Source organism: Hypomesus transpacificus, chromosome 10 (assembly GCF_021917145.1).
Source record: "Hypomesus transpacificus isolate Combined female chromosome 10, fHypTra1, whole genome shotgun sequence".
In the NCBI taxonomy this organism is placed as follows: Eukaryota; Metazoa; Chordata; class Actinopteri; order Osmeriformes; family Osmeridae; genus Hypomesus; species Hypomesus transpacificus.
Genome location: NC_061069.1, coordinates 5,251,062 through 5,264,570, shown reverse-complemented (window position 1 = coordinate 5,264,570; position 13,509 = coordinate 5,251,062). Strand labels below are relative to the sequence as shown.

The following is a 13,509-nucleotide window of genomic DNA, read 5'->3' as shown; positions in this document are numbered from 1 at the left end:
TCAGGTGCAGTAACTTTGCTTTCTCTGGCACTGTTTGGTGCAGGAATGCAGCCTTTTTGCTGAATTACTCAGATCTAATACAGTATCATGCAATGTTTTCGATAACCTATTAAATTGCCCTAACATCAAAACATGCCACCTCAAAACAGAAACGATTAAGAAAATGATACATTTTTGTGTATGGTTAATTTATTTCCGAATATATTCCAGTTATTTACAAAGTCTGATCAAACAAGCCATGTGATTGGAAGGATGTTGCTTTAAAAATTTTAGTTGTGGACAGGTATGTTGATGAAACGGTATAGTTCCCTCTTGAATGGGCTGAATTAGCTGATTAACATCAATACCTGTATCTAGAATTTCCAGTAGATCTCAACATTCAAACTCTACAAAGACACTCTTTATGAGTAGCTGGTTTATCAGCTCTAGGTTCTATTGCACTTCATGAAATCTTTTAAACCAATGCCTGGAAAAGTAACTTTTCACCAGTACAATATATTTCAATGAAACGCATGATAGAAAAGTCAGGAAATAGCACCCAATTCAAATCACTATCTAAACACTCAAACTAAAGGGCATCTCCCCTGCAAACAGTCAGCATGTTGTGCCAGCTTTGTATAGAGTCCCACATCCAGAATGCCATTCTACAAATTCAGTCAGTTCAGCAAAACATTGTCCAAAACAGGGAGTACTACTCACAGTCATTCTAATCCTAGTCATCACCGTGGCCACAGCAAAGGCCACCGGGAATTATGTTCTTTTCACATCACTTCAAAGCACAACTTGTTTTTATTATTATATTGAGGTACTCCTCAAGTTTGTCTTCTTTCAATAATTCACAAATGTACACTGGTTTATAAACCATAAATATTAATCTATATGCAATTGAATCATAACACAATTAATCGAATTGGCAAATTGTGTAAATCTAAAATATGTTGTTTTCATATCTCCTCAATGGAAAACCTGTTTGTTTATGGTTGGGTGATAACACAGATTGAACCTGCCTCCCACACTGGTTCTTTGAAAAGAAAACAATCAGTATAATCGAGTTATACTCACTTCACAGTTGAAATACCAACCACCTATGCCACTGCAGTGATGTAGCTTGCTAAGAGATCGTTTTTGGAGGTGCTCACTTATTTACAAGTCAGAGGCCCCAAGATCAAACCCAAAAGAAGGTTTGTCTGGGTGGAAGCATAACTAACACATTGGCTGCAGTGTTGTGCATTCTTAAGTTGTCTGACAAGCAATGGAGTCATTGTTTAGTTTATGCCTTGTCCACGACAGCAACATAGCTAGTCAATACACACAGCTTTGGTAATTAACAATTTCTGCCTTGCTGCAAGATTTATAATGAACAATAGTGAATTCCCTCTAATTCTTCATAAAAATTACCAAGGCACTGTTTCAACCAATGGGGGGTTGGAAAAGCCCCATCATGAGGCTAAACAATAGCTAAGATGAGCTAAGAATCTGGGGTAACACCCAACAGGGGGAATGCAAGTAAACATGCTGACCCAGGGATGACCTGAAGGAACTTCTGACAAACCAAAGCAAGTAAATTAAGGTCAGCTGTGCTGATCGGTGAGTTACAGACTTTCCAAGAGAGGATCGCATTGTTTCGATATGTCTCCCTTCACAATGCCTTTCATTTAGATACATCAGACAATCTCGAGACTTCTCAGGGGGTGGGGAGTGTGTGAGCGTGTGGTGGGGACACATGTACAGTCTTGTTGTCCTCCTTTTCCCCTCTGCCGTGGGGATGGCAGTCTTCCTCCCGCATCGATCCTCCGTTCGTACACTTTCCCTATGTTCTGTGCATCCAAAGAAGTGGCTGCTCTGAGATCACATGATCGAGCACTGCTCCCCTGCCCCGGCCCCAGGGACCCCTGGGAGGTTAAGTGACTCCAGATCAAGGTTCAGGCCAGGTGGCTGAGGAAAGAAACCACAGTGAATAAAGGGGGAATGACCTCCACGGTTGCCACGGTCCCACTGATATAAAGAGAGAGTGAGAGAGAATGAATGAGATCACAAGCGTGCACAAGCTTACCGCGTCACCTGCCAGCTCTTTGGGAGGTTGTCCCAAGTCTTGTAACTGAGAAAATAAGATGCATTCATCTCAGATCGATCTATGTGCACCAACTACAAACAACAATTGGTGTCGAAAATGCATGAATATGAAGCTCTTTTGTCCTCACCTGCTGCATGAGTTCCAGAATGCTCTCAAAGGTGTTTTCTCCCTCCCCTCCGCCACCCTCCTTCTCAAACTGGCTACAAATCTCTCCCATGACCTTGGCCTGCTGCTCGTAGCGCTGGTACTGGTCTAGGGGGAGGGACTGCCTGTTGCTGTCCAGCCACTCAGGGTACTGTACGGGAATGAGTGACAATCACTTGATCAATAAGAAACAGAGACGTGAATGATAGGTAGGTTGGGTATTAGAAATAAGTGTTGGATCTAGCTGACATTTGGGTTGTAGAAGAAGAACATTATTTTAAGATATGACAAGGAAAAAATATTTTCCTATGGTAAACAAAACATTCTTAATTAGGGATAACTTAAGCAAATTCCACACACCTTCTCGGTGATCTCTTTGAGAGATGGGTAGAGCACTTCCTTAGACAGAAGATTCTGCATGATGGACTGCATGATGGGCAATATGTTGCCATCTTCCCCTGCCCCCTCGCCGCCTTCCTCCAATCCCAGTCCTTCTAGAGTCTTAACAAGGTCGTCTCCAGCCAATCCTGCACTCTAAGAGTCAATTCAAGAGATTACAGATAAATATGATAGTACAGAGATATGTTGTACTTTCAATCTGTTTCAATGTTTGATTTTAACCACCTGAAGGTTGTCTGCATTTTTGGCTAATCCGCTGAGGGTGTCTTTTAGACAGGAAGTAAATTCTTGTTGGGAGGCCACATCAGTGCCTGCTCAAAATGCAAACAAATTGACACCAATGGAGTAGAAATGTTGAAAAATATGAACTGACAGCAGTCAAGTGGTAAACACTGCACATGAGTGAAGCACACGTAAAAATAGGATGGTTCTTACCCACTTTCCCTGCCGCCTCAGACAGTTTATGAAAATGTTGGAGCAGATCTGGTTCTTCTTGTGCTAGTTCGGCCATGGCTTTCTCCCACTCCTCCTTCGCCTGAGAGGCCATCTCTCCCTCAAACAGGGACTCGAAAAACTGACTGTCCTCCAGTAGGGGGGGCTACAGAAATGTACATCAACAGGTAAACAAGGCATACTGTATTGTACAGGCATGTCAATTTTTGGGACTGGGAAATAAGAGGGACTAGACAAAGTAGTGCAGCCATGTGTAGTTGTGTACCACCAAAAGCACATTCAGAATGAAGTGATTTAAAGGAGTAAACAACAGGTTCCCAATATTGAGCCGACAACTACGTTTGTTGTGGTCCAGTTTACAAGCAAAAAAAGTTAGGCACCTTTGCTAACAAGCATTTATAGCATTTCTTTGTCTTCCACGTTTTCCAAACTAAAAGGTAGTAATCTTTGGGGGTTTTAGGTTGGTTTATTGACATCATTTTTTTTCTTAAATCAGAGCTTCAGTCAAGAACTTTGACTGCTTCTACTTCAGCTTCAATAATAGCATGGACATGCAAACTAAACAGGGGTCCAAGGAGGAGACAAGCAACCTCCTTACACTGCTCTAACATATAGGTTGTATTATGCCTATGCCAAACAATAACTTACTTTATTTGCAGCACTCTTAGAAGATGGGGGTGCCTCAACCTCTAGGGCTGGCGGTGCTGTGTTCGTCTTCTCAAAGTCATCGAGTGCACCTTTGGTAATGAGATGAGAAGAGGACATTAGCTTCAGAACAGATACACTGCTGTAGGCTACTTGATGAATATAATTCTTTAAATAGCAGGGAAGCAGGGAAAGAGTAAGCAAATAGGAAAAGTGTTAATCTAGTAATTCCAATGATCTAGCTAGCAATACCACAAAATTAAAGAGAAGCTGCTATCGCCAGGCACTGTTTACTAATGCAGCATGACATTGGCGGTGCAATACTTATGCATAGATTTACAGCATGCAGGCTTAACATAACGATGTAACCTGGTTTGCTGACTAGGCTACCCGAAATCATTGTCTGGCGTGACAAACAGACTGAGATTACCTATATTGTTCAGATGTTTAATCCATGGTGCTTCAGCCATTTTTCTATTTAATTAATTTCAAGGGCAGCGTGAGCCTTCACCCACATATCGGATTCAATTTAGCTAGCGTTGGTATAGCATCTTAAATAGAACTATAAAATCCTAGCCATGTGTATGCATTGAAAATGCATCATATATTTAATCGTCAGAAAAAAACTACTGCATTCAAAGAAAAAAAATTGTTTGACAGAGCTCGTTGATGGTTAGCTTGCTGTACATAGACAAGCACTGAAAAGACGACTATGCCCAGATTGTTTAACTCAAAATCCACCAGCGAAAAATGCTTAGTCCAATTTATACCAGCAATATTGGCTTTATGCTCTATACTAGACAGAGGTTGACACGTAAATTACTAATATCAAACCTTACTGTCCAATAACTCGTCCAATTCGGAATCTTGTCCAGCGGACGGGTCTGCTGATCCTGACGCCATCTTGTTTTTTGTAAAGAAGGTTTGCGGTCGCTGTAAAATGACGTTGCAGTCGGTTTAACAATTGTAAAAGATTTCTCGATGAAACCCTATTAACTCTATGGATGAAACTCGTGATGGGTCACTTCCAGAGACAGTGGGATCAAAATTATGGGATTTTGGGTGTTGAACCCATGTAGGCATACGGTTGTAATAAAATTGATTTGATTAAGTGATAGTTTATAGCCCAAATGGGATCAATAGAGCTGCAGAATGTCCACATTTGCCAGGACAGACATAGGTTACTGTATGATCCACAATGTTTCAGCCATCTGTCTAGCTCCTCTCCTGTGTAGGTTGTATGCAATCTGCCCTTGAAACCACAGTGTGAACATCAAACCACCCAATATCACCACCTGATCCTGTACATACTGAAGGTCAGGTGTGTGCGGCTGCAACTTCAAGAATTTACATAGGCCTATTCCCAACACAGACATCTCATCCACCTTTGTTCACAAAAGCAATAAAGCAAGTGTATTTGTCACATCAATTAACATCCAGCATTGTAATCAAACCAACTCGCCATAAAGGAGTCTTTATCTTTTATAAATTAGCTCTCTGACCTCAAGTGCAAACAAATTAACAATACAGGCGTTTGTCAGGATTAGGCTGTAGACATGTATCAAATCCCAGTCATCTAATAAAAGTTAGCCCCCACGCAAAAGTCTGTCAGATTTTCCAACCAACTGCATTTAAACTAAAAACATTTACAGTATATCTAGGCTACAGTAGATTCAAGCTGCTGCTCAGTCTCAAAATGCATTATTCAATTAGAGAACCAAGAGGAGAGACTGTACTGTTTTTAACAAAACATTGTCTGGGTTTTTAACACGATCGCTATTTTATTTCCCATACCCGCAGCAGCGCACAAGCTAATTATTAAGGTTTCCTGCGTCATTCATAAAACACTGCATTTTGCATTCGATCTTGTAGGCTACATGTAAGGTACTGTACTGTAGTTAACTTCACACAAGGAAATCCTGCTATCAAACTGTTTTGTAAAAAAAAAAAAAGAAATTGTAAATCTAAATGTTTTCTTTCTCCTAATCCATTTGAGTCCTTAACAAAACTTCGCTTTTGGGGCGCTTGAGCGGAAACGCGAGTCATATGATGTCATGATGTTGCCATGGACTTCAACCACACAGCCAGTAAACAAGACGTTTCTAGGAAACTGCGGTTGTATCTTAGCAACATCAATAAAAATAATAGAATAGAATGGAATAGAATTGGCTTTATTTGTCATTTTGCATTAGATACTCAACGAAATATTTGCTTGTGCAACCACAACAATGCTTTCAACCACAAACACCCTTCAACCACGATGCTTGCACGCACTCAAGCATGAATATATTAAAAACAAATAGTTGTGCTGGGTGGGGGGTAGGAGAGTTGTGTGGGTATTTAGTTCTGTGATCGCCCTGTGGATGAAACTGTTCTGCAGTCTGGAGGTTCGGGCTGTGGTGGCCCGGTAGCGTCTGCGATAGGACAGCAGGGAGAAGAGATGGTTTGCGGGGTGAGCCTATATCCTTCAAAATGACACCTGCTCGGCGGAGGCAGCGTGTCCTAAAGATGTCGTCCAGGGGAGGCAGTGGAAGTCTGATTATTCTCTCAGCAGACCTTATGACCCGACTAAGGGATTTCCTGTCCTTGTCTGTGCAGTTGACGTACCATGCAGTGATACAGTATGTGATGACACTTTCAATGCAACAGTGGTAAAATGACTTAAGCAGCTCGGGAGATAAGTTGTTTCTCTTCAGTGTTCACAGGAAGTAGAGCCGCTGCTGTGCTTTCTTGACTGTGGCGGTTGTGTTCATCTTCCATTTCAGGTCTTCTGAGAGCATAACCCCCAGGAACTTAAACTAGGAGGTCCTCTACACTTCCTCACCATTGATGATGAGGGGTTGAGGGTTCGCCTTTTGCCGTCTGAAGTCGACTATTATCTCTTTTGTCTTCTTGACATTCAGGGTCAGGTTGTTTTCTTTACACCATCCTGTCAGTCTGTCAACTTCGTCTCTATAGGCACTTTCGTTTCCGTTGGTGATTTGTCCTGTATTGTAAGTCTTATAGTAAGTTTAGGTTGCTAAGAATCTTTTGCAAAATTAGGCTACATCTAAAGAAGTCATGGATTTAAATCCATCCAAAAGGCGAACCCTCAACATCTTTGCTGCACAAGACTATTAGGCTATAAACCCATTTATCCCTAATATAGCTATGGGGGTCAGATGGCTGAGCTGTTAGGGAGTTGGGCTATTTATCAGGTTGTTGGTTCGATTCCCGGCCGTGCTAAATGACGTTGTGTCCTTGGGTAGGGCACTTCACCCTACTTGTCTCGGGGAGAATGTCCCTGTACTTACTGTAAGTCGCTCTGGATAAGTCTGAACTTTTCTCCAGCATGGGTTAGATTGATAGCTACTGTAGTGGTTTCACATTATAAATGAAGGAAGAGGCCTGCCCTGCCCAAGTGGATTGGCTGGAACATGATTGAAACAAAATTGGCTGGAGAGTAGAGACTGATTCAAAATAGGACATTAACAGTAGGCCTAGCCTACTGTAGCCTACTGCTAGGTTGGTAAACAACTCTCAGAAAACCTAATGCTTTGATGCAATTTATACCGTTCTAACCATCACTTGGCTTTCAGTAGATAGAAAAAATGGAGGAACACTTACGGAGCCCAGCTTCTGGGTCTTTTTCTTGCAAAGCCAATCAAATGGGCCATTATCCTAGGCTATCTGCTTTTTTACAATTCGCTTGTCCTTGTTGTGTGACACTAATGTGACCCTACGTTTTAAGTAAGATCTGGGGAGTTAGGTCGGCTAGACATTTTGTGAAAGGGTACCAGAGGTGGTTCAGGTAGAGGAGCAATCTAGGGGAATGAAGGCTGGTCAGTGGCGGGAGCAACTGCTGGGAAGAAGTTCCAGCTCCATCTCATGTCGTCAGGGCTGAGATTTACCATGGGGTGTCCTCGGGCAGAAATAACATTATTTAAACAATCTAAATCTCCCACTGTTTAAAAAAAAGTTCCCTAGCCTATCACAGGGACTGGCTATGTTATTTCTCATCTCAAGGAAACCAAAAAACAGAAGTGCTCTGAGTTTCAATTGGGTGAAAAATCACAGGGAAAATGCAGTGCTATTTCATTTGTCCATTTAGTTTTGGGGCCTATTTTAGTGGCTTATTGATTGATGTTAAAACTGCAAAAATTATCATACTCCCATGCTATTCAGTAGGCTATGTCCGTTAGGCCTATAGGGTAAGCCTGCAGACAAAAATGTTGGGATGACCTACCTGTTGCATTCCGATAGGAACCTAATGATGTGGCGTAGTAGGCAATCCAAAACAAGATGCATTTAAAGAACTGCCTGCAACAGTGCAACTGCAGTTGCATAGGCTACCCACAAAAATAAATTGTAAACAACACATCCCATTGCCTTCTCACCAACGATTTAACAACTTATTTCTCGTCGATCACCACTAAGAGGAGGAAACGGATGACTCGCACTCAAAAGATGTGGCAATAACGATGTAGACATTCGCTACCTAATTTGGTATATGGGCGGGGATCATCGGTGGAGGGCTTTGCCTAGGCTACCATGCCTGTAGTAGTCCGGACCAGGACCCAGTCTACGCCTGTCAGGAACCATTGGAGAGCCGAAGAGAACAAAGGATACCAGTTAAATAAAATAAAGGTAAGATAATTCGCATCCAGGCTATACGAATCAAATAGAGGCACCCTGCACGTGAGATCACCCCATGATTTAACTTATTTTTCCTTACAATACTTGTTGTAACTTGTTGCAAGTTGCCATCTGCATGGCAGCAAGCAGTGTTTAAAAGAACCAAAAAACGTATTTAAAAAACTGGGACTGTAACACTCATGAGTTATAGGCTAAATGGACAACATGTGTTGTACTTACAGCTGTTGACAGTAGAAAATTGAGGACATTTAGGAAAAACTTATTATAATATGTTTTTGTTTGCTATCAGTTATGTTTTCAAAAGGCAGTGTAAGTGCGTGCAGGGCGCGGTGCATCTCCGGGGCACACCCACCTGGATGAATGAAGAATCAGAATAACGGTTCATTTGACTTAAGGGGGAACTTTCTTTTAGCTAATTATTGACTTAATAAGAATAAGTTTGAATATTCAACATACAATATGAGTCATTGAGCCTAGTAATATTTCAGAAAATTTACAGGAATGCTATTGTTCCTTAAATTCATATTTCTAAAAAGACGTTTTAGAAATAAAAATAAACTGAAAGAACATTGATTTATACTGCACGTAGCCTATACACAATGGCTTTGGGTGTAAATACCAATCCAGTGTTATTAGGAACAGTATTGCAAAACTGTTAAAATGTTGTTAATTTTACACCACTCTGCTCCACCCACCTCTCTATTTTATCGTGGGATTGCCTACAAGGATTGTTTGCGGACAGAGCCTGTCTTGTGTCTGTGCCCATGGCCGTCTAAGTGGATTATGGGTGAAATTGAGTTACTCATGTTGTGTCATGACAACCAATGTGCATGACCTCGTGCCTGAGTCCTGTCCTAATCTTTAAGCGTATCTGTGTTCTCAGTGTGTATGGACGTGTATGTCTACGCCATAGGTGCAAAAAGGGAACTGCCTAGCAGTACGTTGATGTAGTATCCTGTTTTCTCCCCTGTTCAGGCAACGTGTGAACCTATTTTAAGCCCATTTCAAAGGGAAGTCCCCCCTGTTTCTGGGAGAACGTAGTGTTTTCCATGATGCACTCTGAATGCTGACTTTTCCATACAAGGTTTATGGTCCAATTGATTTCTCAGCCCATTTTCCTGACGTGATTCCATAAGCACAGTGTAAGTAATGACCAGAAGGGGACATATTTTTCCATTACGTATAATTGTATATTAGTGTTTTTAAAGTGATTTACTTGGGACATCATTAGTTTATTTTTTTATTTTTTTTTATTTTTACCTTTAGAGTTAATTTCAAGCTTAAAGAGAGTGAGGGAGAGTTTCAGAGGGAGAAAAACAGAAGCTGTGGAGAAAGAGATTGTTTACTTGAAAATGGAGTGAGAGAGAGGTGGAGAGGCAGTAAAAGAAACTTAGGAAACAGAGGAATAGACTTGGACAATTTCACTACATTCGCAGCAAGGCAGCTGTGGTCTGCCAGACATCTGGAACAGATCAGTCAGTTGGAAAGTGTTACAAGAGAGAGAAAGAAAAAGGGAGAAAAGGAGAAACGCAAGAGAGTGAAAAGTAGATCAAACGAAGGAGGGGCAGTGGACAGTGACTCACTGCTCTGCTATTCTCCTCCATCATTGTGTTTAAACTATGTGTCCTTCTGAGGTCAGAGGGAAAGGGCTTCCCCCATATTTCTCTCTCTGCCCTCTTTTTTTCTTTTTCCTTCCCTTTTCCCTCCCTGACGGTCACTCTCTTAGTCTTTCTCCTCTGTCTCTCATTCCAAGTTTCCCTCCCTCTCTCGTCTCTAGTCATCTTTCTCTCCTTTTACTTTCCCCTTCCCTTCACACATCTCCAACTCCCCTTCTCCGCCCCCTATGGCAGTCCTGATGATTAATTTGGCTAATGTAAATAGGCATGCACTCAGAATGTTTATATCAGTCAAAGTAAACTGGTTACATGGACACTACCAATTGTGGGGAGTGTGGGGGAGCATTGGGAGTGTGTTAAAGAGAGTGTGTTTTTGTGAGTGTGTTTTGTGTGTGAATGTGTGCTTGTTCATGTGAGAATACATATGTGTGTTTGTGAATACATGCCTTTGTGTGTGTGTGTGTGGGACGGAGTGGCGACGGAATTTGCTCAGCCCCCAGCTGGTGTGATTGTGTGTGGATGAGACTTCTGCAAGGCTGACGACAGACACACTGTGGGGTTGAGTGCAGGTCTTGGAACTGTGCCTGTCTAAAAAGAGGTTGTGCTTATTCAAGAATGTCTGCATGGGTGTGCCATTATCTTCAGACCAGACAAGACCAAAAATGCCTCTGTTGAGAACGCTCTCTTAAATAAAGTATTTAAACACAAACTGTGTGCTAAAAATATGATCTTACGCAACATTAAAGGCCATGCTTTGTTTGTTGTTTTTTTATGAAAGACAGCACTTTTTCATGCATGCTATTGTGGCCCTGTGCATTTTCTGTCATTTCTTCAGGATATACACGCTGAAGTGAAAACTGTTGGCCTCATGTGGACAAAATTAGTACTGTATGTCATTGTGTTCATGTGGATCAGGGCGTATGCACACTGGCAATTTTTACTGACCATACCCCAATTTTGTTTTTGTCACTCTAGATCCTTCTGCCTCAGATAAGAGCCTGCAGCATTGGACCAGAGCAGATCCAGAGAAAAATCAAGTGACTTCACCGCAATTAAACGTTTCCCCGAAGTCCGGTGCCCTCTACATCCCATCATGCCGTTGGTAATAGTCCACTCCAACCCCCTGTTTTGGCTGCGTATGGCGGCGATGGCCTTCTCCTGCGTGGCGTTCTCGGTGGCCGTCCACGGCGCCTACCTTAGCCACGGCACGGGGGACTGGTGCATCTTCTGCTGGGCCTTCAGCTTCGCCGGCTCCCTGGTCATCCTCCTGGTGGAGCTGTTTGGCCTGCAGACGCGCGCCCCCGTCTCCTGGAAGAACTTCCCCATCACCTTTGCCTGCTACGCCGCCCTCCTCTGCCTCTCCGCCTCCATCATCTTCCCCCTCTACTTCCTGAAGGGGGAAACGCGGAGCAGCGAGATCCGCGACTACCGCATCGTGGCCACCGTCTTCTCCTGTCTGGCCACCGTGGCCTACATGAGCGAGGTCAGCGTCAGTAAGGCGCGGCCGGGCGAGGTCGCCGGCTACATGGCCACCGCGCCGGGCCTGCTCAAGGTGTGCGAGACCTTCGTGGCCTGTATCATCTTCGTCTTCATCAGTGACCCCGTGGGCTACGACCAGCACGAGGCTCTCAAGTACTGCCTGGCCGTCTACTGCATCTGCTTCATCCTGTCGGCGGCCATTATCGTGCTGTGCATCTGCGAGTGCACCGGTTGCCTGCCCTTCCCCTTCGCCCGCTTCTTGTCGGCATACGCCCTTGTGGCTGTCCTCCTGTACTTCTCAGCCACTATCATTTGGCCCATCTTCAAGTTTGACAGGAGGCACGGGGGCACATCAAGACCCCCAGGCTGCAGCTCCTATGTGGGACTTTGCACCTGGGACAAGGTGATGGCTGTGTCCGTGCTGACCGCAGTTAACCTGATCCTCTATGTGGCAGACCTGATCTACTCGGCTAGGCTTGTCTTTGTCAGCGTCTAAGGGAGGGGAGGAAGAGGGATGGAGAGACGGGATGAAAAGAGAGAGAGAGCTGGGGATTGATGTGCGAGGGTAGGAGAAAAAGGGGACAAGGGGTTGAAGCGCAGCATGAGAAAGTATTAGTTCAAGAAGGAGAAATAAATGGCTTACTGTGCTTTGCTTCATGTAGCTGTCAATGTCCCACCAATAGCCATTCTAATATTTGTTGAGCAGTACTTCCACATTATTTGGGAGTTTCCAAAGTTGTATTATCTAACGTACATAAGGACATCCTATAGGCCAAACAAGCTGTCAGTGCTAAATGTTTGTGTTTGATAAAGGACTGGCCCAAGAAAACAATTACAATGTTTGTACGTGCTTGTGTGCATATCTGTTACTGTTTCCCCACAGAGACAGCTGGCAAGAACTGAAAGAAAATTCAAACTGAAGATCCAGGCCAATGAAAAAGAGCTACTGGAGCTCAGTACTTCCACTTTATTTGATAGTTTCCAAAGTTGTATTATCTAACGTAAATAACGACATCCTATAGGCCAAACAAGCTGACAATTACTATGCTATCACATAATTGAGACCAAAACATTTTAAGATCTGACAACTAACACACATATATCTGAAAGATTGACATAGGGGTTTTACGGATATGTCTTTAGTTCATGGAAGCCTCGAGGAGCAGGTGAAGGTGTTAAACAGTTTATATAATAATTCATTGGCATGTCAGTTGTAAGTGGTTGAAATATGAATGAAAAACACAATGTAGACAGATACAATTATTTGTGTGCAGCTCCAATGTTTTCAAGACTTGAAGTTGTATTTGATATATTTGAATACATGTAAAGATGAACGTAAGCCTAGTTTTTGCATATACTATTTGACATGTTCCCACAGACTACAGTATTAAAGATATAGATATGTAATCGAATGTAATGTATTCATTTTGGAGACGCTTTTATAAAAGCAACACACAGAGGAGATTTGAACCTGTGACCTCTAGATCTACAGTCAAAGGCTGTACCCTCAACTAGATACTGTCTCTATAGAAAGTATGTTTTAAAAAAAAACATAAAAACAAGCATTTACTGTAAAACAAGGTAACTTGTAAAACATCCACTGTATAATGTACACTTATTATTTGAACTATGTACATGATTGACTATCAATTCTCTGTGTGGTGCTGTCTCCAATAACTGAATTTGAAGGCAGACATTTCTATTGAAAAGATAAAAAAATGTTTTTAATGCGAAACAGTGGTTTGTACTGCTGTAGCTGTTTACTGGTCTCATGGTGGAGGTCGTCCTTCATTATATCAGGTCTAAAAGAGAGAAAGAGAATGATCTGGTTCTCTTTACCTCCCGGCTTGTTATCACTGCTTGTCATCACGTTTTTGTAATTCAGCTGTGTCTGTGCATACCAAAAAAGGTGTTATAAAAAATATATACCCAGTGTTAAAAGTCAATGTTTCAATAAAACCCATGTGACAGAAACTGCTGGCATGTATGGGAGATATGCTTGTGTCTTTGATATGACCAAACCGTAAACACCAAAATAATGCATCCCTTTGGGTTCCACTGCAC

General features: G+C 42.5%; 2 protein-coding genes across 4 annotated transcripts; one reads left to right on the top strand and one right to left on the bottom strand.

The window, feature by feature from the left end:
- Positions 1-171: 171 nt before the first annotated feature.
- pex19 (peroxisomal biogenesis factor 19) lies at positions 172-8,118 on the bottom strand. 3 transcript variants are annotated; one of them, XM_047028560.1, is made up of 9 exons: positions 7,941-8,118; positions 4,555-4,648; positions 3,719-3,807; positions 3,053-3,215; positions 2,843-2,928; positions 2,579-2,752; positions 2,202-2,369; positions 2,054-2,098; positions 172-1,935 (listed from the first exon to the last, which is right to left on the bottom strand). In XM_047028560.1, the coding sequence occupies exons 1-9, from the start codon at positions 7,947-7,949 to the stop codon at positions 1,849-1,851; spliced, it is 915 nt and encodes a 304-aa protein (XP_046884516.1). In that variant the 5' UTR covers positions 7,950-8,118; the 3' UTR covers positions 172-1,848. The 3 variants fall into 3 exon arrangements, with proteins under 3 accessions (XP_046884516.1, XP_046884518.1, XP_046884519.1); XM_047028562.1 differs by lacking the exon at positions 7,941-8,118 and adding an exon at positions 5,510-5,740; XM_047028563.1 differs by lacking the exons at positions 4,555-4,648; positions 7,941-8,118 and adding an exon at positions 4,146-4,486.
- A 119-nt stretch (positions 8,119-8,237) lies between these two features.
- myadmb (myeloid associated differentiation marker b) lies at positions 8,238-12,119 on the top strand. Its single transcript, XM_047028564.1, has 2 exons — positions 8,238-8,341; positions 10,942-12,119. The coding sequence occupies exon 2, from the start codon at positions 11,060-11,062 to the stop codon at positions 11,939-11,941; it is 882 nt and encodes a 293-aa protein (XP_046884520.1). The 5' UTR covers positions 8,238-8,341; positions 10,942-11,059; the 3' UTR covers positions 11,942-12,119.
- Positions 12,120-13,509: the final 1,390 nt, after the last annotated feature.